At 40.5% G+C, this 18,658-nt stretch overlaps 2 protein-coding genes across 2 annotated transcripts in view; one reads left to right on the forward strand and one right to left on the reverse strand.

Annotated features, from left to right (window-relative positions):
• The window catches only part of LOC143123107 (eukaryotic initiation factor 4A-III), a 9,867-nt gene extending 5,918 nt beyond the window's left edge, over window positions 1-3,949 (forward strand). Inside the window, exons 7-12 of the mRNA XM_076284252.1 lie at window positions 87-228; window positions 659-797; window positions 1,182-1,297; window positions 2,616-2,723; window positions 2,977-3,104; window positions 3,659-3,949. Coding sequence (XP_076140367.1) covers window positions 87-228; window positions 659-797; window positions 1,182-1,297; window positions 2,616-2,723; window positions 2,977-3,104; window positions 3,659-3,675 — 650 coding nt within the window. The 3' untranslated portion in view covers window positions 3,676-3,949. The remainder of the gene's footprint in view (window positions 1-86; window positions 229-658; window positions 798-1,181; window positions 1,298-2,615; window positions 2,724-2,976; window positions 3,105-3,658) is intronic.
• Window positions 3,950-6,724: 2,775 nt separating this feature from the next.
• The window catches only part of LOC143122808 (basement membrane-specific heparan sulfate proteoglycan core protein-like), a 124,981-nt gene continuing 113,047 nt past the window's right edge, over window positions 6,725-18,658 (reverse strand). The window contains exons 26-29 of the mRNA XM_076283708.1: window positions 10,630-10,772; window positions 9,427-9,577; window positions 9,041-9,175; window positions 6,725-8,127 (exon numbers count right to left, since the gene is read on the reverse strand). Of these exons, the coding sequence (XP_076139823.1) occupies window positions 8,095-8,127; window positions 9,041-9,175; window positions 9,427-9,577; window positions 10,630-10,772 (462 nt within the window). The 3' untranslated portion in view covers window positions 6,725-8,094. The remainder of the gene's footprint in view (window positions 8,128-9,040; window positions 9,176-9,426; window positions 9,578-10,629; window positions 10,773-18,658) is intronic.

Genomic DNA, 18,658 nt, shown 5'->3' on the forward strand with positions numbered 1-18,658 from the left:
GTGTGTGTGTGTGTGTCAGGTTTTAAGGAGCAGATCTATGATGTGTACCGGTACCTAATGTGTGTGTGTGTGTGTGTGTGTGTCAGGTTTTAAGGAGCAGATCTATGATGTGTACCGGTACCTGCCCCCCGCCACCCAGGTGTGCCTCATCAGCGCCACTCTGCCCCACGAGATCCTGGAGATGACCAACAAGTTCATGACAGACCCCATCCGCATCCTGGTCAAACGGTAAGCACACACATTGCAGATGAGCTGTTTAAATACAACACACACACATGCACATGACGTGTTTAAATACACCCCCCCCACACACACACACACACACACACACACACACACATGCACACACCTCCCAGTTCATAGTCTATCTGTAAAAACAGAAAACGGCAAATCATTACACATAGACGTTCCCAATGAGATTTGGTCTTACACACACACCTTCTGCCCCAACAAGATCCTTGAGTTGACTAAGAAGTCCATGACCAACACTATTGGGACCCTGGTCAAACTGTGATCACACACACACACACTCATCACTCAGTTCATAGTCTACCAATGAGAAAATGCACCAAATCATTATGCATAGAGATTATGGGAAACAAATCTTAATGTGTAGGATTTTGAGTGAAACTGATCTATTTTGTTTGTGTGTTGGCAGTGATGAGTTGACTCTTGAAGGCATCAAGCAGTTCTTTGTGGCCGTGGAGCGCGAGGAGTGGAAGTTTGACACGCTGTGCGACCTGTACGACACACTCACCATCACACAGGCAGTCATCTTCTGTAATACCAAGAGGAAGGTCAGTCTACTTACACACACGCGCACACCTCAAACAGGCAGTCAACACAGAGTAGTTGTAGTAGTGTGCACATCCCCACTAGAACTCAAAAGAAATGAATGCCCGCACTCTGCTAAAACTCCCATACATTTATTAAGTGTTGCAACGTTTCGACCCGGCTGGGTCTTCCTCAGGCAAATGTGAGTACACAAACATCTCACACGTATATGGTTTACACACACACAGGTTTATTTTCCGAAAAGAGAAGTCACAAATAACAGGTATTGATTCCTTGTATGCAATGAGGTCCGTTCCTACACACAGGTTCAGTATATAACATGCTTTAAGTAAGTAGCCAGTTGCAGAAATACTGATTTGTGTGTGTGTGTGTGCGTGTGTGCACAGGTGGACTGGCTGACGGAGAAGATGAGGGAGGCCAACTTCACGGTGTCCTCCATGCACGGAGACATGCCCCAGAAGGAGCGCGAGTCCATCATGAAGGAGTTCCGCTCCGGAGCCAGGTAACCAGGAACCTTTCAGTGTAGTTCACACTGGCAGCCAAACAAAAACCAGGAACCTTTTTAAATTCAGTCAGACAACCACCCAGGAACCTTTTTAGATCAGTAAGGTGTGCAGTATACCCAGGAACCCTTTTACTTTTATTTTTAGTCTGGTTGGCAGCCAACCAGTTAATCAGGAGCCTGTTAGTTCGCTTTATCACACTGGTGCAATCCAACACCATTTACATTTACTCTTTTTAAAAAAAATATTTTGATGGCATGCTAACCCAGCGCCTTAGCCACTACTGCCCACACCGTACATCATCTGACACATATTAGTTTTGTTGTTCTCTCTCGGAAAAAAAAACATTTAGACAAAACGTAAATGTAAATCAGGTTTCTAGGCAAAGTATCCTTGCGTATACAAGGGATTTGGTAGCTGCATTTATCCCATCCATGAATTGGTGAACACACAGAGCACACAGTGAGGTGAAGCACACACTATCCCGGAGCAGTGAGCTGCCTTGCTACAGCGGCGCTCGGGGAGCAGTGAGGGTTAGGTGCCTTGCTTAAAGGAATTATCCGGAGTAAAATGCACTTTAGATCAATTTACGGATGATTGGGAGTACATACGTTGAGTTGACATCAAAATCATGTCATTCGGATGTGTTTTGAGAAAGTTCGATTTTACCGTTTTTAGTCAAAACTCGTTAGTGTGGAAGTGAGAAGGGCATATTATTTCGCCGCTACAAAACGCTATTTTTATACCTCTTCTACAGTTCCAAACAACATCACACTTACGTGGTAGTGAGTAGAGGGTCCCTAAAGCCAAACCAAAGTATCCCGAGGTCTTTATGTGGTCGGATAGGGAGTCCAGAATGAATTTCATCAAGCCAGTACCTTTCCGGAAATGTTGTCTTTGCTGCCATCTTTAGGGGAAAGTCCGTAGGAGTCGATTGCCAAGTGTGCTCTGGAAATTCACAATTTCGTCGCCGTTTAAAAAAAAAAAAAAAAAACATAGTCCAGTATTTCTTTTGAAATTGAAATGTTGTTAAACGGCGACGAAATTGTGAATTTCCAGAGCACACTTGCCACAAGCCCAAAGCCCTAACCAGTAGGCCATGACTGCCCCATTGCTTTCCATACAGAAAGACACAAAATAAAATATGTGTGTATCTAGCATCTGACACCTACTAGTTTGTTGTGTACCATCTATTTATCTATTTGTTTATCTATACATATATATTCTCTCTCTCTGTCTGTCTCTCTCTCAAACCTATTACACTAAACATTGTTTGCATACATTTTATTTTGTCTGTTTGTGCGTGTGTGTCTGCAGCCGCGTGCTGATCTCCACAGACGTGTGGGCTCGAGGTCTGGATGTGCCGCAAGTCTCCCTCATCATCAACTATGACCTGCCCAACAACAGAGAGTTGTACATCCACAGGTACCACACACACACACGTCAATGTCATCTACGACATGCCCACAACAGCGAGTTGTACATCTGCAAGTACAGGCAAACACACACACATACCTACTCACCTGAAACCCCCTACTCATAGATGTGGACATACACACAAACACACACCTGAGAACACTGCCTGATACCCCCGCATATAGAGGTGGACCCACACATCTCAAAACATTACCAGATACGCCTAGAAATCAGTGTTGCACCTCCCTTTGTCGCTTCACAGGATTGGCCGATCGGGTCGTTACGGCCGTAAGGGTGTGGCCATCAACTTTGTGAAGAACGACGATATCCGCATCCTGCGAGACATTGAGCAGTACTACTCCACACAGATTGACGAAATGCCCATGAACGGTGAGTGTGTGATACTCAAATCAGTTCAAATCCCTTCATACAGTCAGTCACATATGGTCACAGTTTCCAGTCACTGACTACATTTCCATGCACACCATATTCTAGAATAATGTTTCCATTGTGTAGCAGAAACAGAATATTCCTGTTTACATGTTATGCTGAATTAAGCAGCGACGTGTAGTAGAAGTAACATCTGCGTCATGACTTCTCAACAGTCTTTGTCCCGTAAAATTTACTTAGCACAGTAAATTAAGGAAAGGTAAAGTAAGGAAATTTGTGTTTGGTAGATTATTTCTGTGGTAACAATGCCAATTTTTGCCAAAAAATCTTATACCATTGGAAAGCCTGTTTAGGAGCCCCGATTTGTAAGGAACATGCACTTGAGTATGTGGATTGTGCAAAAAATTTGCCCATTCTGAACAAAACGGAACATGGTGTGCATGGAAACGTTGTCAATTGACACTTTTAATACGAATCACAGACTGTGCCTTTTTGAAATGCTATCATCAACAACTGTAAATAATTATAATGTGCAATTCTTCTTTGTATTTCAGTGGCGGACCTCATCTAAATCGGAAGACGCCACCTGTTCCCCCTTCATTCCCCGGAAGTCTCTTTATTTCCCTCTCGCCCTGTCGGGCCTCTAATTTTATTTCCTCCAGAGTCTGTGTTTTTATTTACTGCATTCGTGTCATTTTTAAAGTAGGTTTCATTTTTGTTTTGTTTTGCGGTGCTGGAATTGTTGATGGATTTGGATGGTTTCCCTTTTTTTTTTTTTTTTTTTCTATAGGGGCTCAATGTGAGTTTCGCCAGTTTTGTAAATAAAGAAAAACATTTGTCGCCCATGTCTATCTCGTTGTTGAGTTGTTTTCTACACTTTATTCATTAAAATAGAACTTTTTGGGTTCTGGGGAACATTCCAAGTATCTGATTTAGTGGAAAGTGTGGGGAAATTGCCATTCCCACCCGACAGAGTTCATCAAGAGTTCTGACTATAGACCGTTAGCTATTAACTGTCAGATGAGGATGAGTCACATATTAACACTATCTCTTAAATCTCTTAACTCTGGAAACCAATCTGCGAGCAGACTGCTTGTATTACATTTGTATTACCAAGATGGGCACAACCTTCTAATCTGTTAGTTTGAAATGATACGGTTGAACAGTGCTCCTTTTTAGTTTGGGCATTTGAGGTCTGTGATTGTAATTAATTTGAAGCAGATGGCTGATGTATTTAAGACCAGTGTTGGGGGTAATGCGTTACAAAAGTAATGTAATTACTGTAATATATTGCTGTTTGCGGTAACGCGGTAATGTAAGGCATTACAAAAAAAAAATTGGGTAATATTTACTCGGTACAAACTTCAGTAACGCGCGTTACAATGCAGTTTAACCCAAAATTAAGCGCTTGTTTTGTTTTGATACATATTCGCAAACACCACGCGAGAACAACAGAGGAGAAAAAATCCGCGCAAAATAGTAGAACGTTATCTCCTGATAGCCTACTGGTTGAATATGACTGTGGCTGCAGCAGACTAGCAGGCGAACTCTATTTGCGGGATGGACATAAGCCTACGCTCATTATTTTCAGCTTGTCATAGACAAGGCTATGAAGAACATAATAGTTAGTGCACTTTGTGTGCGAAACCGAAACATCTCTCAGCTCGCGAAATAGCACAAGTAAATTAATGAAACATCTAAAGTAGTGCCACGCTAATCTTTTTGATTCTTGATAAAACACAAACTATGCTGTTGTGCATGTCAGCTTTGTGCTGTGAACTTAAATTGAAGAGAATAAAGGGATAGAAATGCAGAAAAAGATTGTGTATCCTGGCAGTGCCACCGCTCCCACCACGCGCATCACGCACTTTGCGTTGGGCACCAAAGGACAGAGGGGGCACCCAAATGTAACCAATGAATAGTAGCTTTACTGCAAACTGCGTTTCACTCTTCATCAATAACGTTTACAATGTCAAAATGCACTAACACGATGTTACATGCAAGTTTGATACCTTTTGGGTTCCCTCAATCACCACCTAGTACTAGAATTGGAGGGTCTTCAATCATTCGTTTTCCAAGCATTTAGGCTACTGTACATGAAGCACATGATATGCTGAGTCGACTGAAACGCATTCCATTCAGATAGCTAGGTGGATACCATAATTCACTTGTATTCTCAAAACGAAATGTGAAGCAACATGTCATTGCATACTTCAATTTCCAAAGCAATGAAGGTTGCTTAAAACAACTTAACATTGTGCATATTATTGTTAATATTGTGCTATCAATGTAACTCAAACAAATAAGGCTTGTAAACAAGAGCTGGCAAAAGGGCATTATGACAACGTAAAGATCAATGCTCTTAAAGTGACAGTGCACCATTTATAAGTAAAACAGCATTTCTTCAGAAATTAATGTTTAAAAATACACAGTAATGGTCTGTAAATAATAGGCTTTACTTTAGGTGTTTGAGTTATCATTTAAATGTCACTCACTCAAAGCCACTCACTTAGGGCACCGAAATGGCCAGCAGGCCACCATCTTGACATGTCTTTATTAAAGGAACCGTATGTAAAAATTGTATTTCAATTAATCATAAAATTGCCATGATATGTCACTAGACATTAAGAAATCATGTTCATTTCAAATACTTATATCACTGACAACAGTAGTCTGGCCAGGATATTGTCATTTAAAAAGTGAAGTTGCAGCCCTCAACTGATGTTGATGTTGTCATGTTGTGTTTTGGCCTAATGCGCCACCCTCCACCTATCTACTAATCACAAAGTCAGTAGTGTTTCGTCATCCGGTTGCCAACTCTGCCAGTCAGAGGGGAGGGGAAGGGGATACACCGCTCTACAGTAATTTGAAAGTGATTGTAGTACCCGTTTTGGCCACAATCTTACATACGGTTCCTTTAAGCTTTGATTTACAATATAGTAGGCTCTCTATTGATTTTAATGAGTAGGCCTAGGCCTTAAAGTTACAGTATTTCTATCACAATTTACCAGACTTTGACCTTTTGTCGGTTTTTAACAAAATTCTGACTATGATTGTTCCTTGTATTGCATTATGAGCACTGCGCCTATTGCATTCTACTGTTGCCTTAAGCCTAGCTCAGTCATTATGCTATACCACATCTCCCTCCATTGGAAGAGCAAGCTGCATTGAGCATAATAAACTGCTTTTAGAATGGCAAATCCATATTTCTAGATATTTTGGTGAAAGTAACTTAAAAGTAATGCAATAGTAGTGTAATGCCTTACAATTCAGAGACAGTAATATTATAATGTAACAAATTACTTTGAAATGACAGTAATAAGTAATGCATAGTACATTACGTTTTTGAAGTAACTTGCCCAACACTGTTTAAGACAGGCTACAGTATCCCATCTACACAGTTACTGAAGGCTTTACACTGTACTTGCTACACATTACAATAGACACATAGGCATCGTAACAAAAGCAAGGAAATTTACACCAGTGATTGAATAGGTTGTCTTTAGAAATGGATACTTGTTTTATCATTTAGAAAGCCAGTTCGCCCTGAAGTATATTAAGCAGGCAGCTGAACCTGCCCGGATGGTTCCTAAAGTTCACATGCAGCACCAACACAGTGGTTGCGTTCATTTTCATGTTTTATTCAAAGTAGCGAGTAGTCAACTTGTACACTTATATACCAACAGAAACATTGGATGATCCGTGGAAACGACCAAACATGAATGAACCGTACACGAATATCGCCTTACAGGTGTTTTTTCTGTGCCAATTGCAAAATGTGTGTGTGTGTGATGTTTATTCTTACACTATATACACTAACTACTCATTCAACATACTCACTCCAGATTTGCACACAATTGTCAAACAAATGCAAAAAAATGAATCACTTGGAGAGCAGACTAATGCATTGTTGTATTGTTGCTAAAACATTCTTATTGTCCACAATTTAAACAATGCAGTAAGTATGCAAATAACTAAACCTCATGGAGAACAGGATACTGTTGCATTGTTGTTGAAACATTCATATAGACCACAATTTAAACAGTGTTGTAAGTGAGAAACCAATATCAACATTTTGAACACTATCAGTATAGAAGTGTTTGACCAGAATACTTTTACACAGCATAAGACCATCACACTGTGTATATGAACATGAGTGTGTGTCTGGAGTTCCTGAGGTCATGTGATCTGCTCATATGATCTGACACAGGAGCACTGAGGAGTTATTCTGGAAATCCCGTTCTCACGGGAACACAATTTGAATTTGCTCAGCGACTCACTCTGGCAATGAATAATGATGCTCATTACTTATGTCCCTTGTATCATGGGGCACCAATCACATCGGTGTATCTGATATATGCGGGCCAGAGGCGAGCTAAACAGATAATGACAACGTTGAAGTCCGAAATCAGTGAATAAACATTGGTCGTAGTGTTATCCAATTGCTTGCAGTGAGATCTTTAAATGCGTGCTTGGTGCCGCCCCTCGAGTTGGGCCATTACATTAGTCACGGCCAGACCCTTAATCTTTCTAGATTTCCAAGGTCTGGATTTCCAGGCTACTGAAGAGCCAGGCCAAACCCTAGAGGGGCTAAGTGAATGTGGAGTGAAACGTGTGCTGATGGGTGAGTGTGTCAGAGGAGACGCTCTAGAAGGACAAAGTGCCGGCCGGCCGGCCAGTCCAGGTACAGTGATACTCTTCTGGAGCGGAAGGAGGGGGCAAATATTATGGCAGTCTCTGAATTATTGTGTCTGGCAGAATAGGGCATAGATCATGATCTTGCCCTTTCCGCTTGATGCTTTTATAGGCCACAGCTATATGAGCTCCATTCCCATTCCACTCAGCCTCCCAGTAGCCGAGTTCAGACAGACCCCTCTCTGCACAACACCTGCTGCCAGTCAAATCGCTCTGGGTGGTCAGAATATGACTGCTCCTCACTCACAAGGTGTCACCTTTCTGTTCCCCTCAGAGAGAGGGAGATATCGGTCTGCTATGTTTGGGTCCAGCGTGAGCTCACAGGCATCTGCAGAAAAGAGGAGAGGAAAAAACATCAGAATATGGGGAGGGACAGCTGCTGCTCTCTCTCACACACACACACACACACACACACACACACACACACATAGAGCGTTTTTTTTTTTTTTAATTGGGCTTGATTTTTTTTAAAAACCCTGTTTTCATCTTCTCATTTCACCATGTGGACAGATAACATGATTTCTTTTAAAACATTAGCATGTATAATTCTGTATGTGAGGATCATCTGTCCAAAATGTGGGCTTGTTGCTGAGTTTCTTTATTGAGATAAGAGTTTTGAAAAATATTATCTATAAATCCACTGAATTTGTACTGGATCTACAGTACCACTTTGCACCACATGTGGCGCTCTTTTAATACAATGGAAGCCAATGGAAGCGTAAGAGAGTCACTTGTTTGCTGCACATATCCAATCTAAACACACATTTTATGGCTCATTGTTGAATTGTTTCAAATAATTATTGCAACATGAACAACATACTCATAAATAAATCTTATTTAGAGAAAATAAACTGGTCAAGTAACTTATACACACATAAGACTGACTGGTCATCATACATGCAGCAAGATAATTTGGCATAATTGCCATCTTTGTAATGAGTTACTCTCTTACTCGTACATCCACTTCCATGGTTTGTGACTATATCTTGTATCTTATGAATTGTTCTATCAGCCTGTTGCGTTTTTTAATCTTTTTGCTAGCAAATCTGGTAGCCCTTGGCCCCTCTTCATAATAGGATTGTTTTAAAAAAATCTAATCTTCATTTCAGTTTCTATGCTTAATGTTTTATCTATATTATCTCGTCTTTAATTTGAGGTAATGACGAGGGATCTTAAGTAAAGATGTTTCATTCTTTGGTGGCAAGTCTATTTGCAAGTGCTAATGAATGCAAAGGTGAAACCTTGATGCTCTTCTTCAGTCTGCTGATGATGTTGCTCAGTGCCTCAAAGTTGTCCACTCTAAACACATGGTCTGGTGAAGATGCGATACTCCTGAGCTCATCTTGTGCTGACTTACTGTTGAAGGCACTTCCAATCTGCCACATAAGGAAGAGAATTAGCATCTCACATTAGGGGAAATTATCTGACAAGGTTGTGTACATCACACCCAGACAAGTCTGATGTTGGATTTTAAGAATCAAATGTTCCTTAAAGTGCAAGGTGCTACCAACACCAAGATCACAGGATCAACTGATAGCCCAAATACGGTCTGTGCTGTGCTTTTAGGTGCAGTTGATAAAAATAAAACAGTGTATGTACAGTAAACATATAAGTTAGCACATCATACCCCAATAGCATATCTAGTAATATGTTTTTCATCAGCCAGTGCCGTGACACTGGGATAGCGTGAGGCGTCGAAAGATCGCCCGTCTGTGAGGACAATGAGGATTCTATGGGCATCAGGTCTCGCTCCAGCAGAAGAATCAAACAGGTCTTTCCTGTGTAAATGAATTTGGATTCATGATATATATACGTCAAATGATCATAGACTGTGCAATCATAAGTTCTTTGTAAACAACAGACACAGATACATCATTCAGCTCATATAAGATAAACTCCACATGCAGTTTTTCCACCGATTGGAAAAAGTGGTTAAAGTCTGTAGTGAAAGCCTGGTGGAGGAGTTTAAGGTATTGTCAGCGATTCTGAATGACAACACATCTGTTGATTTTTTTTCTGTTTTTCTAAACATTAAGAAAACACCAGTGAGCTCACTGCAAAAATGGCTCTTCAAATATAAGACAAATTATTACACATCTAAGCATATTTGTAATTAAAGGAGTACTCCGGCCATTTTTAACATTGAGTCCAGTTGCTTGAGGTCACCAAGTAATGTAGAGAAAAAAAAAAAGAAAAAAAGATCGGTGCTACCTAATTCACCTACTTGAGCAGCTAATGCAGCTACAAAGCTAAGCTCTGGGAGCATCGCTTTAACAGTGCCTTTGATAGATAGATAGATAGATAGATAGATGGATAGATAGATACTTTATTGATCCCCAAGGGGAAATTCAAATTTGTGCCTCTTTAACAGACTCAAAATGTCACTACAAGTGTTGTTTAACATGAACAGGGTCCTTACAAGACACCAAAATGTGTGTTAATCTCAATATTGTGAAGAAACAGTATTTCCAGGCAGTCAGGCCTCTGCTGTATGTTAAAATAGAATAGAATAGAAACTTTAATTGCCACACAACAATGTTGGTGGTATTTTTTTGTAGCTCAGTCCGTTTGGGGGGGGGGGGGGGGGGATGATGATGGTTAATAGCGGGAGGGGATAAATTAAATAAATATAAATAAATAAGTAGAGTTGCAAATCTTCAGGAGTTCAGGAGTCTAATTGCTGAAGGGTAGAAGCTGTTGAACGACTGAATGTGACAAAAAGTGTTGGGGGTTAGGAATCACTTAGAGTCGCTGACAGTTCCTTTAACAGGGCAGTTGAGATAGATAAAGGTCTCGTGCCAGACAACACAAATCTTCATGTAAGACTTACACAACTGTCCGGACAGCATCTGCAGTATATGTGTCTCCTGCGATCTGCTTGATACTGTCCAACTGATTTTCCCATCCTGTTCTCTGAAACTGATGGAAGGTCACATGGATGCTGGTTTTAGTGGAGTACTGTGCAAAGGCAAACTGCAGAGACAAAAAAACAAAAACATAAAATGTTCAGCAGATGGCGTCACGTCCCCAGGATATATAGGATATGTATATGGATATCTGGACTGTTTATCTGGATGCTTTATTCATAGTGTTTTACTATCGCTAACACAGAGATTGTGAAATTAGGGCCATCTTTACCAAAACATCCAAAAAACACTAGGAAACAAAAGATCACAAAGACAAGTTTAAGCAATTGATAGCCTCGACAAACAAGCTCAGGGACCTCCCTAACTCAAATTTGTGCATTCTGTTTAAGTGATGCTTAACCTCTTTAAACACTGCTGATTAAATACAAATTATTTAAGAAATACAACTGCACAACAAAACATATATCACTGATTCTTGAGATAAGGGACAAAAGTACTTTCGAAAAGTGACAAACAAAAAATTGATACTACATTCATTTGAATTGGATATCGTCATAAACATAGATCTCATCTATCATGCCTGAAAAGGAACAGGTTTTTTATTAACGACTTTTTATAAAAATTGACATTTACTGACTTAGTAACTTGTCATTTGTCAACTCCGTCTGACACATGGAAATATGTTTTTTTTGTGTGTTTGATCAATTCAACAACACTGTAAAGTCTTTAAGTGTGTAGAAATGGTGTGCCTTAGCAAGGTTTAGTGATAAATTGCATTGTATACACTTTTAATATCATTTTACATTGTTTTGGAATAAGCCATTTTAAATTACTTTAATTTAGTTTACTATTTTTTAATTTTTATATACAATCAGTGGTTTTGTGCACACAAGACACTGATGCATGTAGATAAGTTGGTGTTTTAACTCACTCAATTGAACAAAAGAAACATACATTTTTTTATAAAAATGAAAAACCTCCATCTTACGCTGTTGACATACAACTGACGGTGTTGACACACGTTGACCACAAGGGGTGCTATAATTAGCAACACTTTCTCGTATCGACACCAAACTTGGTATGTAGATTCGGGACCACATGCTGAGGACGCACAATAAATTGTATCACTGTTGACCACAAGGGGCACTATAATTAACAACACTTGCTCGTATCAACACCAAACCTGGTACGTAGACTCGGGACACCATCCTGAGGACATGACCATTAGGGGGGTGCTAAAGTTACAGGAAATGAGCTAATATCCACAACCTGAGGATGCACAATAAATGTAGTCAACGTTGACCACAAGGGGCGCTATAATTAGCAACACTTTCTCGTATCGACACCAAACTTAGTACGTAGACTCGGGACCACATCCTGAGGACGCATGGTAAATTTAGTCACTGTTGACCACAAGGGGCACTATAATTAGCAACACTTGCAATGGACAAACGGCACTGTGGAAGGCCCCTGGTAAGCAGTGCAGTTGAGAGACCCTGGGCAGTGGGCAAGTGGTGCAGTAGAGACCTTTAGGCAATTGGCAGGCGAAGCAGTAGAGACCTTGGCAATGTCAAATTTATCTGCCATCTCAGCAGCTCAATTATCTGCAACCAGCTTGGCCCCCTCATTGCCGATTTGCAGCTATATTTACACATCTTTCCTCTGCCATTGGAGTCTATGGCAGCCCATAGAACCGTACAGTAAAAAGTTGTGAAATTTGGCACACTTATTCTACACAGGCCACTGACCACTTTTGCCAATGTACAGACCCCAGACCTCAAAACTCTAGCGCCACCAACAGGTCAAAACTCATCAATATTGTAATAGCATTAATGCAAGTAGCTCTGCAATGCTTAGACCTATGAAGCTGAAACTTGCAGAGTTGATTAAGGCAAAAGGTACGGAACCACCCACCGATTTCCAAGACTTTATCATGCTCAGTCAATTTTTTAACAGCATTAATTCAATTAAAACAATTAAAACAATATTTGCACCTAAACTTGCTCAGTGGATTAAGGCAAGAGGTATAGCCCCACCCACCAATTTACAAGACTTTACCATGTTCGTTGTAGCGCTACCAACAGGCCACAGTGAAAACATTCTGACGAAACTTGACACATATGATCTTCAGACCAAGCCTTACAAAAGTTACGAGACAGATTTTTCAATTTCAAAAGCATCTGCCTGTGAGAACCAATTAAAAATGGCAACAAAGCCGCCAAACAGGAAATAAGCTCATATCTCTTAGTGCCTAATTATATAAATTCCAAACTTGGTTCATGCCATCAGGGCATGGCCCTGACCACACACACCAGCCTACATGCCACTAAGGGCCCATCCCATTTCTCCCCCCTTAAAAGTTCCACTTGGTTTTGATTGCCCTCAACATTAAAACCCCCTCGACAAGGGAAGTGGAGGTGAAGATCTTTCCCTATGAATTGGGACACCTCTATATGCAAATTAGCGTAGCCAACATGCTCACCTACATCACGCGCAGCGCCGACGTGTCTACCGGTAGCATGCCCTTTCCAGAGGTTATTGTTGTGTGGGCTGTGCTGGTTTATCTACGTCTGGTTAATCAACAAAGATATACGTGTTCATGTGAATGCCAGAACACTCACCTTAAATATTGACGAAACTACCCAGATCAGATAACGTTATTTCATGGGCAGACTCTCTCAAAGCACTCAGCAGATATCATGAACATCGTCAGATACGTGAGATATTTTCTGACATTAGTGTTCAAAACTCAACAGTCCATTAGATGTTCATCAAACTAACATATTCCAACATATTTTGAAATTTTAATATGCTTATTTGCGAAAATATATGAAAAATGTGGCCGGCTCGGTGAGCTTGCACGGTTTCCTGGGTAATTTCATCTCCCACTTCATTTTAAGCCTGCATCGGTCCTGGCTATATTTTGAGGGTTGATTTTAAGGGGAAAATAGCACTTCCCCTTGCTCCCTAAAGTAATGGGACACCCTAGCCCTACACGTGCAAAAACGAGGGTTAGGGCAAAAATCTAGGGGTAGGGGAGGTATTGGGACGGGCCCCAAGTCTTACCCTCTAGTGCCACCAACAGTTCAATCTGCTCAACTGCTTCAACAGTTTTCTAATGCAAGAAAAGCTTCAGAGGCTACAAACTTTAACCAATCTTGACAAGAATTGGCACATATGATCTTTAGACAAAGCTCAACAAACAGATTTTTGACCACTAGGGCGGCGCTAGAGAAAGAGAGACTCAGGACTACATCCGGAAGACGCACAATAAATTTAGTCACCGTTGACCACAAGGGGCGCTATAATTAGCCACACATTCTCGTATCGACACCAAACTTGGTACGTAGACTCAGGACCACATCCTGAGGACGCACAGTACATTTAGTAATGTTTGACCACTAGGGTGGCGCTAGAGGAACAGGAAGTGCTGATGCATGTCAGTTGCAGAGCAGTGCAGATGAGAGACCCTGGGCAATGAGCAAGTGGTGCAGTAGAGACCTTTAGGCAATTGGCAGGCGAAGCAGTAGAGACCTTGGCAATGTCAAATTTATCTGCCATCTCGGCAGCTCAAGTATCTGCAATCAGCTTGGCCCCCCTCATTGCTGCTTAGCAGCTACATTCTATTCTTGTTTTTTTATCTGGATAAAACCTTCACTTTGTGTTGTTCAAAACGTTTGAGTTGGATTGGAATAAATTTGATCCATAAAATTAGGATTACCCTGTGCTGTAACGTTATGGTGTGCCAACCTCCACAACCCAACAGTATTCTAACAGTACTCTATTCTATTGTGCTAATCTCCACAACCCAATAGTATTCTAACAATACTCTATTCTAGTGTGCTAACCTCCACAACCCAACAGTATTCTAACAGTACTCTATTCTAGTGTGCTAATCTCCACATCCCAATAGTATTCTAACAATACCCTATTCTAGTGTGCTAACCTCCACAACCCAACAGTATTCTAACAGTACTCTATTCTAGTGTGCTAATCTCCACAACCCAATAGTATTCTCTCAACTCTCAACCTAAGGATCACCAGTACAAGGCATCATCCCATTGAGCCACAGACAATCCAAAACTTTAGCAAGTCACATTCACATGGTGAAAATGTGTATTGGTGAGCACATAACATCAAGGAAACACAAAAGGCCCAATTTCACAATAGAATTTAGGCCTTTCCTAAAAGAGTACACCTGAAAAATGGTTAACAAAGAAGTTCCCCTTAATGCCATACTGTGTCTCAGCAAACTGGAAACTGATGAGCGTGAATGTTGATTGCCATTCAGGTGCTGTTCAATGTGAATCTTAATTGACCAATGCAGCTTGATCCTAAAGCTCTAGCGGGGATTCAAACTCTCAACCTAAGAAACACCAGTACAAGGCATTAACCCACTGAGCAACTGACAATCCTACATGTTGGCCAGTCACATTCACATGGTGAAAATGTGTATTGGTAAACACACAACAAGAAAAACTCCAAGCATACATTTGACAACAAAATGAAGGGCTTTCCTAAAAGAGTACACCGGGGCAATTAGACATTTGTAGAGAAGAACACTAATGGATGAAATATAAATATGATAGACTTAATGATGAAGGAAAAATAGTAAACAAAGAAGTTCCCCTAAATGCCATAGAGTGTCTCGTAGGCTTGGGTATCGAATATCGAGTATTGGTTGGAACCGGGACTATCTTTGCGATTTTCCCGGAATCGTTCAAAAGTTTAAATTTCGATTCCTACTTTCGATTCCCAGTCTGCCGACAGGAAGAAGAAACGTCTGAACACCAACGAAGAAGCGCATAGTTAATAGAATTAAAATTCATGGAGAAGGTCAGACTATTTCATTCAGAAAGCAGGGTTCCCGAGGATCGATCCTTAAAAAGTCTTAAATAGGCTACAACTGAATTTTCGAAAGAGAGGTATTACATGTGCGTATGGGACCGCCAGCGAGTGCAAGAGAGCGAGTGATGTCTCCATCCAGTTTCGTGTATTTAAAACGCAATTGTATACGTGATAGGCTATTAGGCTACGGGAGGAAGTGTAGTGGTTGCAGAGTGAAGATGTTTTTCACGGGTTTGGTTAAAGGTGTGAAAACGGTAATAATACAGTAGGCCTATGTACAAAATAATATGCCTGGCGTTTTCGTGGTGTAGCTGAGGCCTGAGAGATAGACAGGGTAGCCTACGTGGAATGAGGGAGCCTACGGTAGAATGAGCGGGAGAAAGAGTTGGTAAGCCAGTTAGCGATAGGTTGGCCATATGTTCGAATTTAGGCCGGACATATGGATTTTAAAAGCCCTGTCCGGCGTCCGGCGCAGCCTCAAGCCGGACGTTTATTTGTTCTCCTTTTTGGAGTTGCGCTTGGCATCTAAAGTCTTTGCTCGGACGCAGCATCGTTTCACAAACTATGGACGCGAAGACTGCTGGTGAAATTATGTGCAGTGCTTCGCAATCAGGAGGAAATACTGTATACCGGTATGTTAAGTTGATCTGTTTGCATCTTTCCAGCGTGTGTTGCTGGCCTAGCCTAGGGAAGAAAATATCTGTCTAAGTTATAATAGCCTACCTGTAATATCTGCCAGCAGCTTGCTTGCCAGCGTTTCCCAGTAGGCTAGGCCTACTTAGCAAAAGTTGTGAAATATAACCGCATATGTTTTGAATGTCGGCGACTGCTACATAAAAATACGTGCGTTCATAATGCGTGCTTGAGATGAAACCAGCAGTTTTCAGCAGGATCATGCGAAGTGGACCTGTCTCTTAATTAATTTAAAACAAGTCAATGGTTTTACAATGTTTCAGTCAAGCTTTGGTTGGTTTAGATACAACTGGTATGCAAAATGTAAAGTAGTGGATTAACTTTAATTTGCTGTGCTGCATATGGACAATAGATGCACATAGTAAATTATATAAAGTAGGCTTATTAAAATATGTAAATAGCTTAGTTAACTTTGAAAAAAATATTTAAGGGAATCCAGTCCAGTGCACATGTCTTTGGCAAGTAGCCCTAGGCTACTACAGACACAGGTGAAGAACAGCCTCAGCAGTAAGCAAAACCAAATATGTACAGTACAGCCAGCTTCAAAAGCAAGCAGTCCAGACCCTAAAATTGGGCATTTATAGCTGTGAAGGTAATTCACACACAATTATTTTATTGCATTAAACAGTCTTATATATCTTTTTGCCGTGGTATAGTCTTAATTTTCATTTAGATGTCTTGAAAAGGTCTTAAAAGTCTTTAAATTGGACCGTTGGTTAGCTAGCTCATTTAAAATATCCTAAACTTTTTTTGACCCTGCCTTTAAAAAAAATCGGAATCGAGAATCGTTAGGAACCGGAATCGAAATAAGAAATCGGAATTGGAATCGGAATCGTTCAAATTGAAACGATACCCAACCCTAGTGTCTCGGCATTCTGATTCTTGGAAACTGATGAGTGTGAATGTTGATTGCCTGATGTCATTCAGGTGCTGTTCAATGTGAATCTTAAATGACCAATAGCATGTGCAGCTTGATCCTAAAGCTCTAACGGGGTTTGAACTCTCAACCCAAGAAACAGTCACATTCACATCGTGAAATGTGTGTTGGCAAACACACCTCAATAAAACTTGTATACATTTGACAATAGAATTAAGGGCTTTATAAAAAGAGTACAGATCTGAAAATGTACACTGTTAATGGTATCCACCTAATGATGGTCGTATGGTTGCTATCCAAGAACAAAATGACTCATATAGGAATATAGGTGATATAGGAAAAATGGGCTGAGTGGTCAAACTTGATTGGCCCATATCTCTGAAATGGAACAACATATTCAAATTTGGTCTAAACATTGTCTGTGAGAATTTTGGTGAAGATTTGATCATTTTTGAAGCCTTTGAAACGTTTTATGATGTTTGGCTTTTCTCTGAAATTGTGGCAAAAGTAAACATTTTTAGAGAATAAGACCAGGGTGAAAAAGATGCATCTGAGTTTAGAGATTAATATTATGAAAGCATTTTGAGTCTAGGTCAATCTGGTAAGGAGAAATAAGCATAATTAACTTTTTTTGCCAATAGCACCACCTTTGGGTGCAGTACCCCAAATTTTGGGTTATCGGTAGAGAGGGGTAATGGTAACCATACCTGAAAATTTCAAGAGTTTTGGAGTTACGGTTTAGGCTGCAGTATGACTTTTACATAATTTTGGCAAAAAATGAACGGTATAGGGGTCCTGCACTGCGCTGCTCGGACCCCTAATAATAATATTTAATTGGACAGATGATGCATCAAGAAAAACTAGTAACTCAATGGGTGCCTTCGCCCCCAAAAAGGTAGAATCACTATGGGTTGCCACGCAGCTTCGCTGCTTGGCCCCCAATAATAGGACAAACTAGTAACTTAATGGGTGCCTTCTTCTGCTTTTCTCAGCTTCGCTGCTTGGCCCCCAATAATAGGACAAACTAGTAACTTAATGGGTGCCTTCTTCTGCTTTTCTCAGCTTCGCTGCTTGGCCCCCAATAATAGGACAAACTAGTAACTTAATGGGTGCCTTCTTCTGCTTTTCTCAGCTTCGCTGCTCCGTTTTTACTTCATCTGCCTCACATTTTCATCTGTTCTTACGAGTAGTAACCAAAACCATATGATTTACTTAATGTTATACAAGAACAAAATAGAATTGAACAGAATTGAGTTCAGACTTGAGTAAGGTATTTTGGGTCTGGCCCTCCTCAACAGTCCCAGTTTGTCATGTGGCCCCTTGGGGAAATTAGTTGCTCACCCCTGGTTTAGGCCTTCAGAAGACACATTTGTACTCAACATAGGCTCTTGATTTATCTTCCTTATTGAGATAAGTAGAAACACTCACAAAAAGCAATTAATAGAAAATAAATTCCTCCAGGGTCTGAACAGCAGACCTCACAAATCTGAAAAATCATTTTGTTTCTCATTTTCAGAGCACCCAAACACCATATGTGAATATACAAATATTTTTTAAATATTTTTTTTCTTTAT

This window comes from Alosa pseudoharengus, unplaced genomic scaffold, assembly GCF_046254945.1.
Source record: "Alosa pseudoharengus isolate Yale_2024_CS ecotype anadromous, Long Island Sound unplaced genomic scaffold, YU_APseudo_1.1 YU_APseudo_1.1_scf_1, whole genome shotgun sequence".
In the NCBI taxonomy this organism is placed as follows: Eukaryota; Metazoa; Chordata; class Actinopteri; order Clupeiformes; family Clupeidae; genus Alosa; species Alosa pseudoharengus.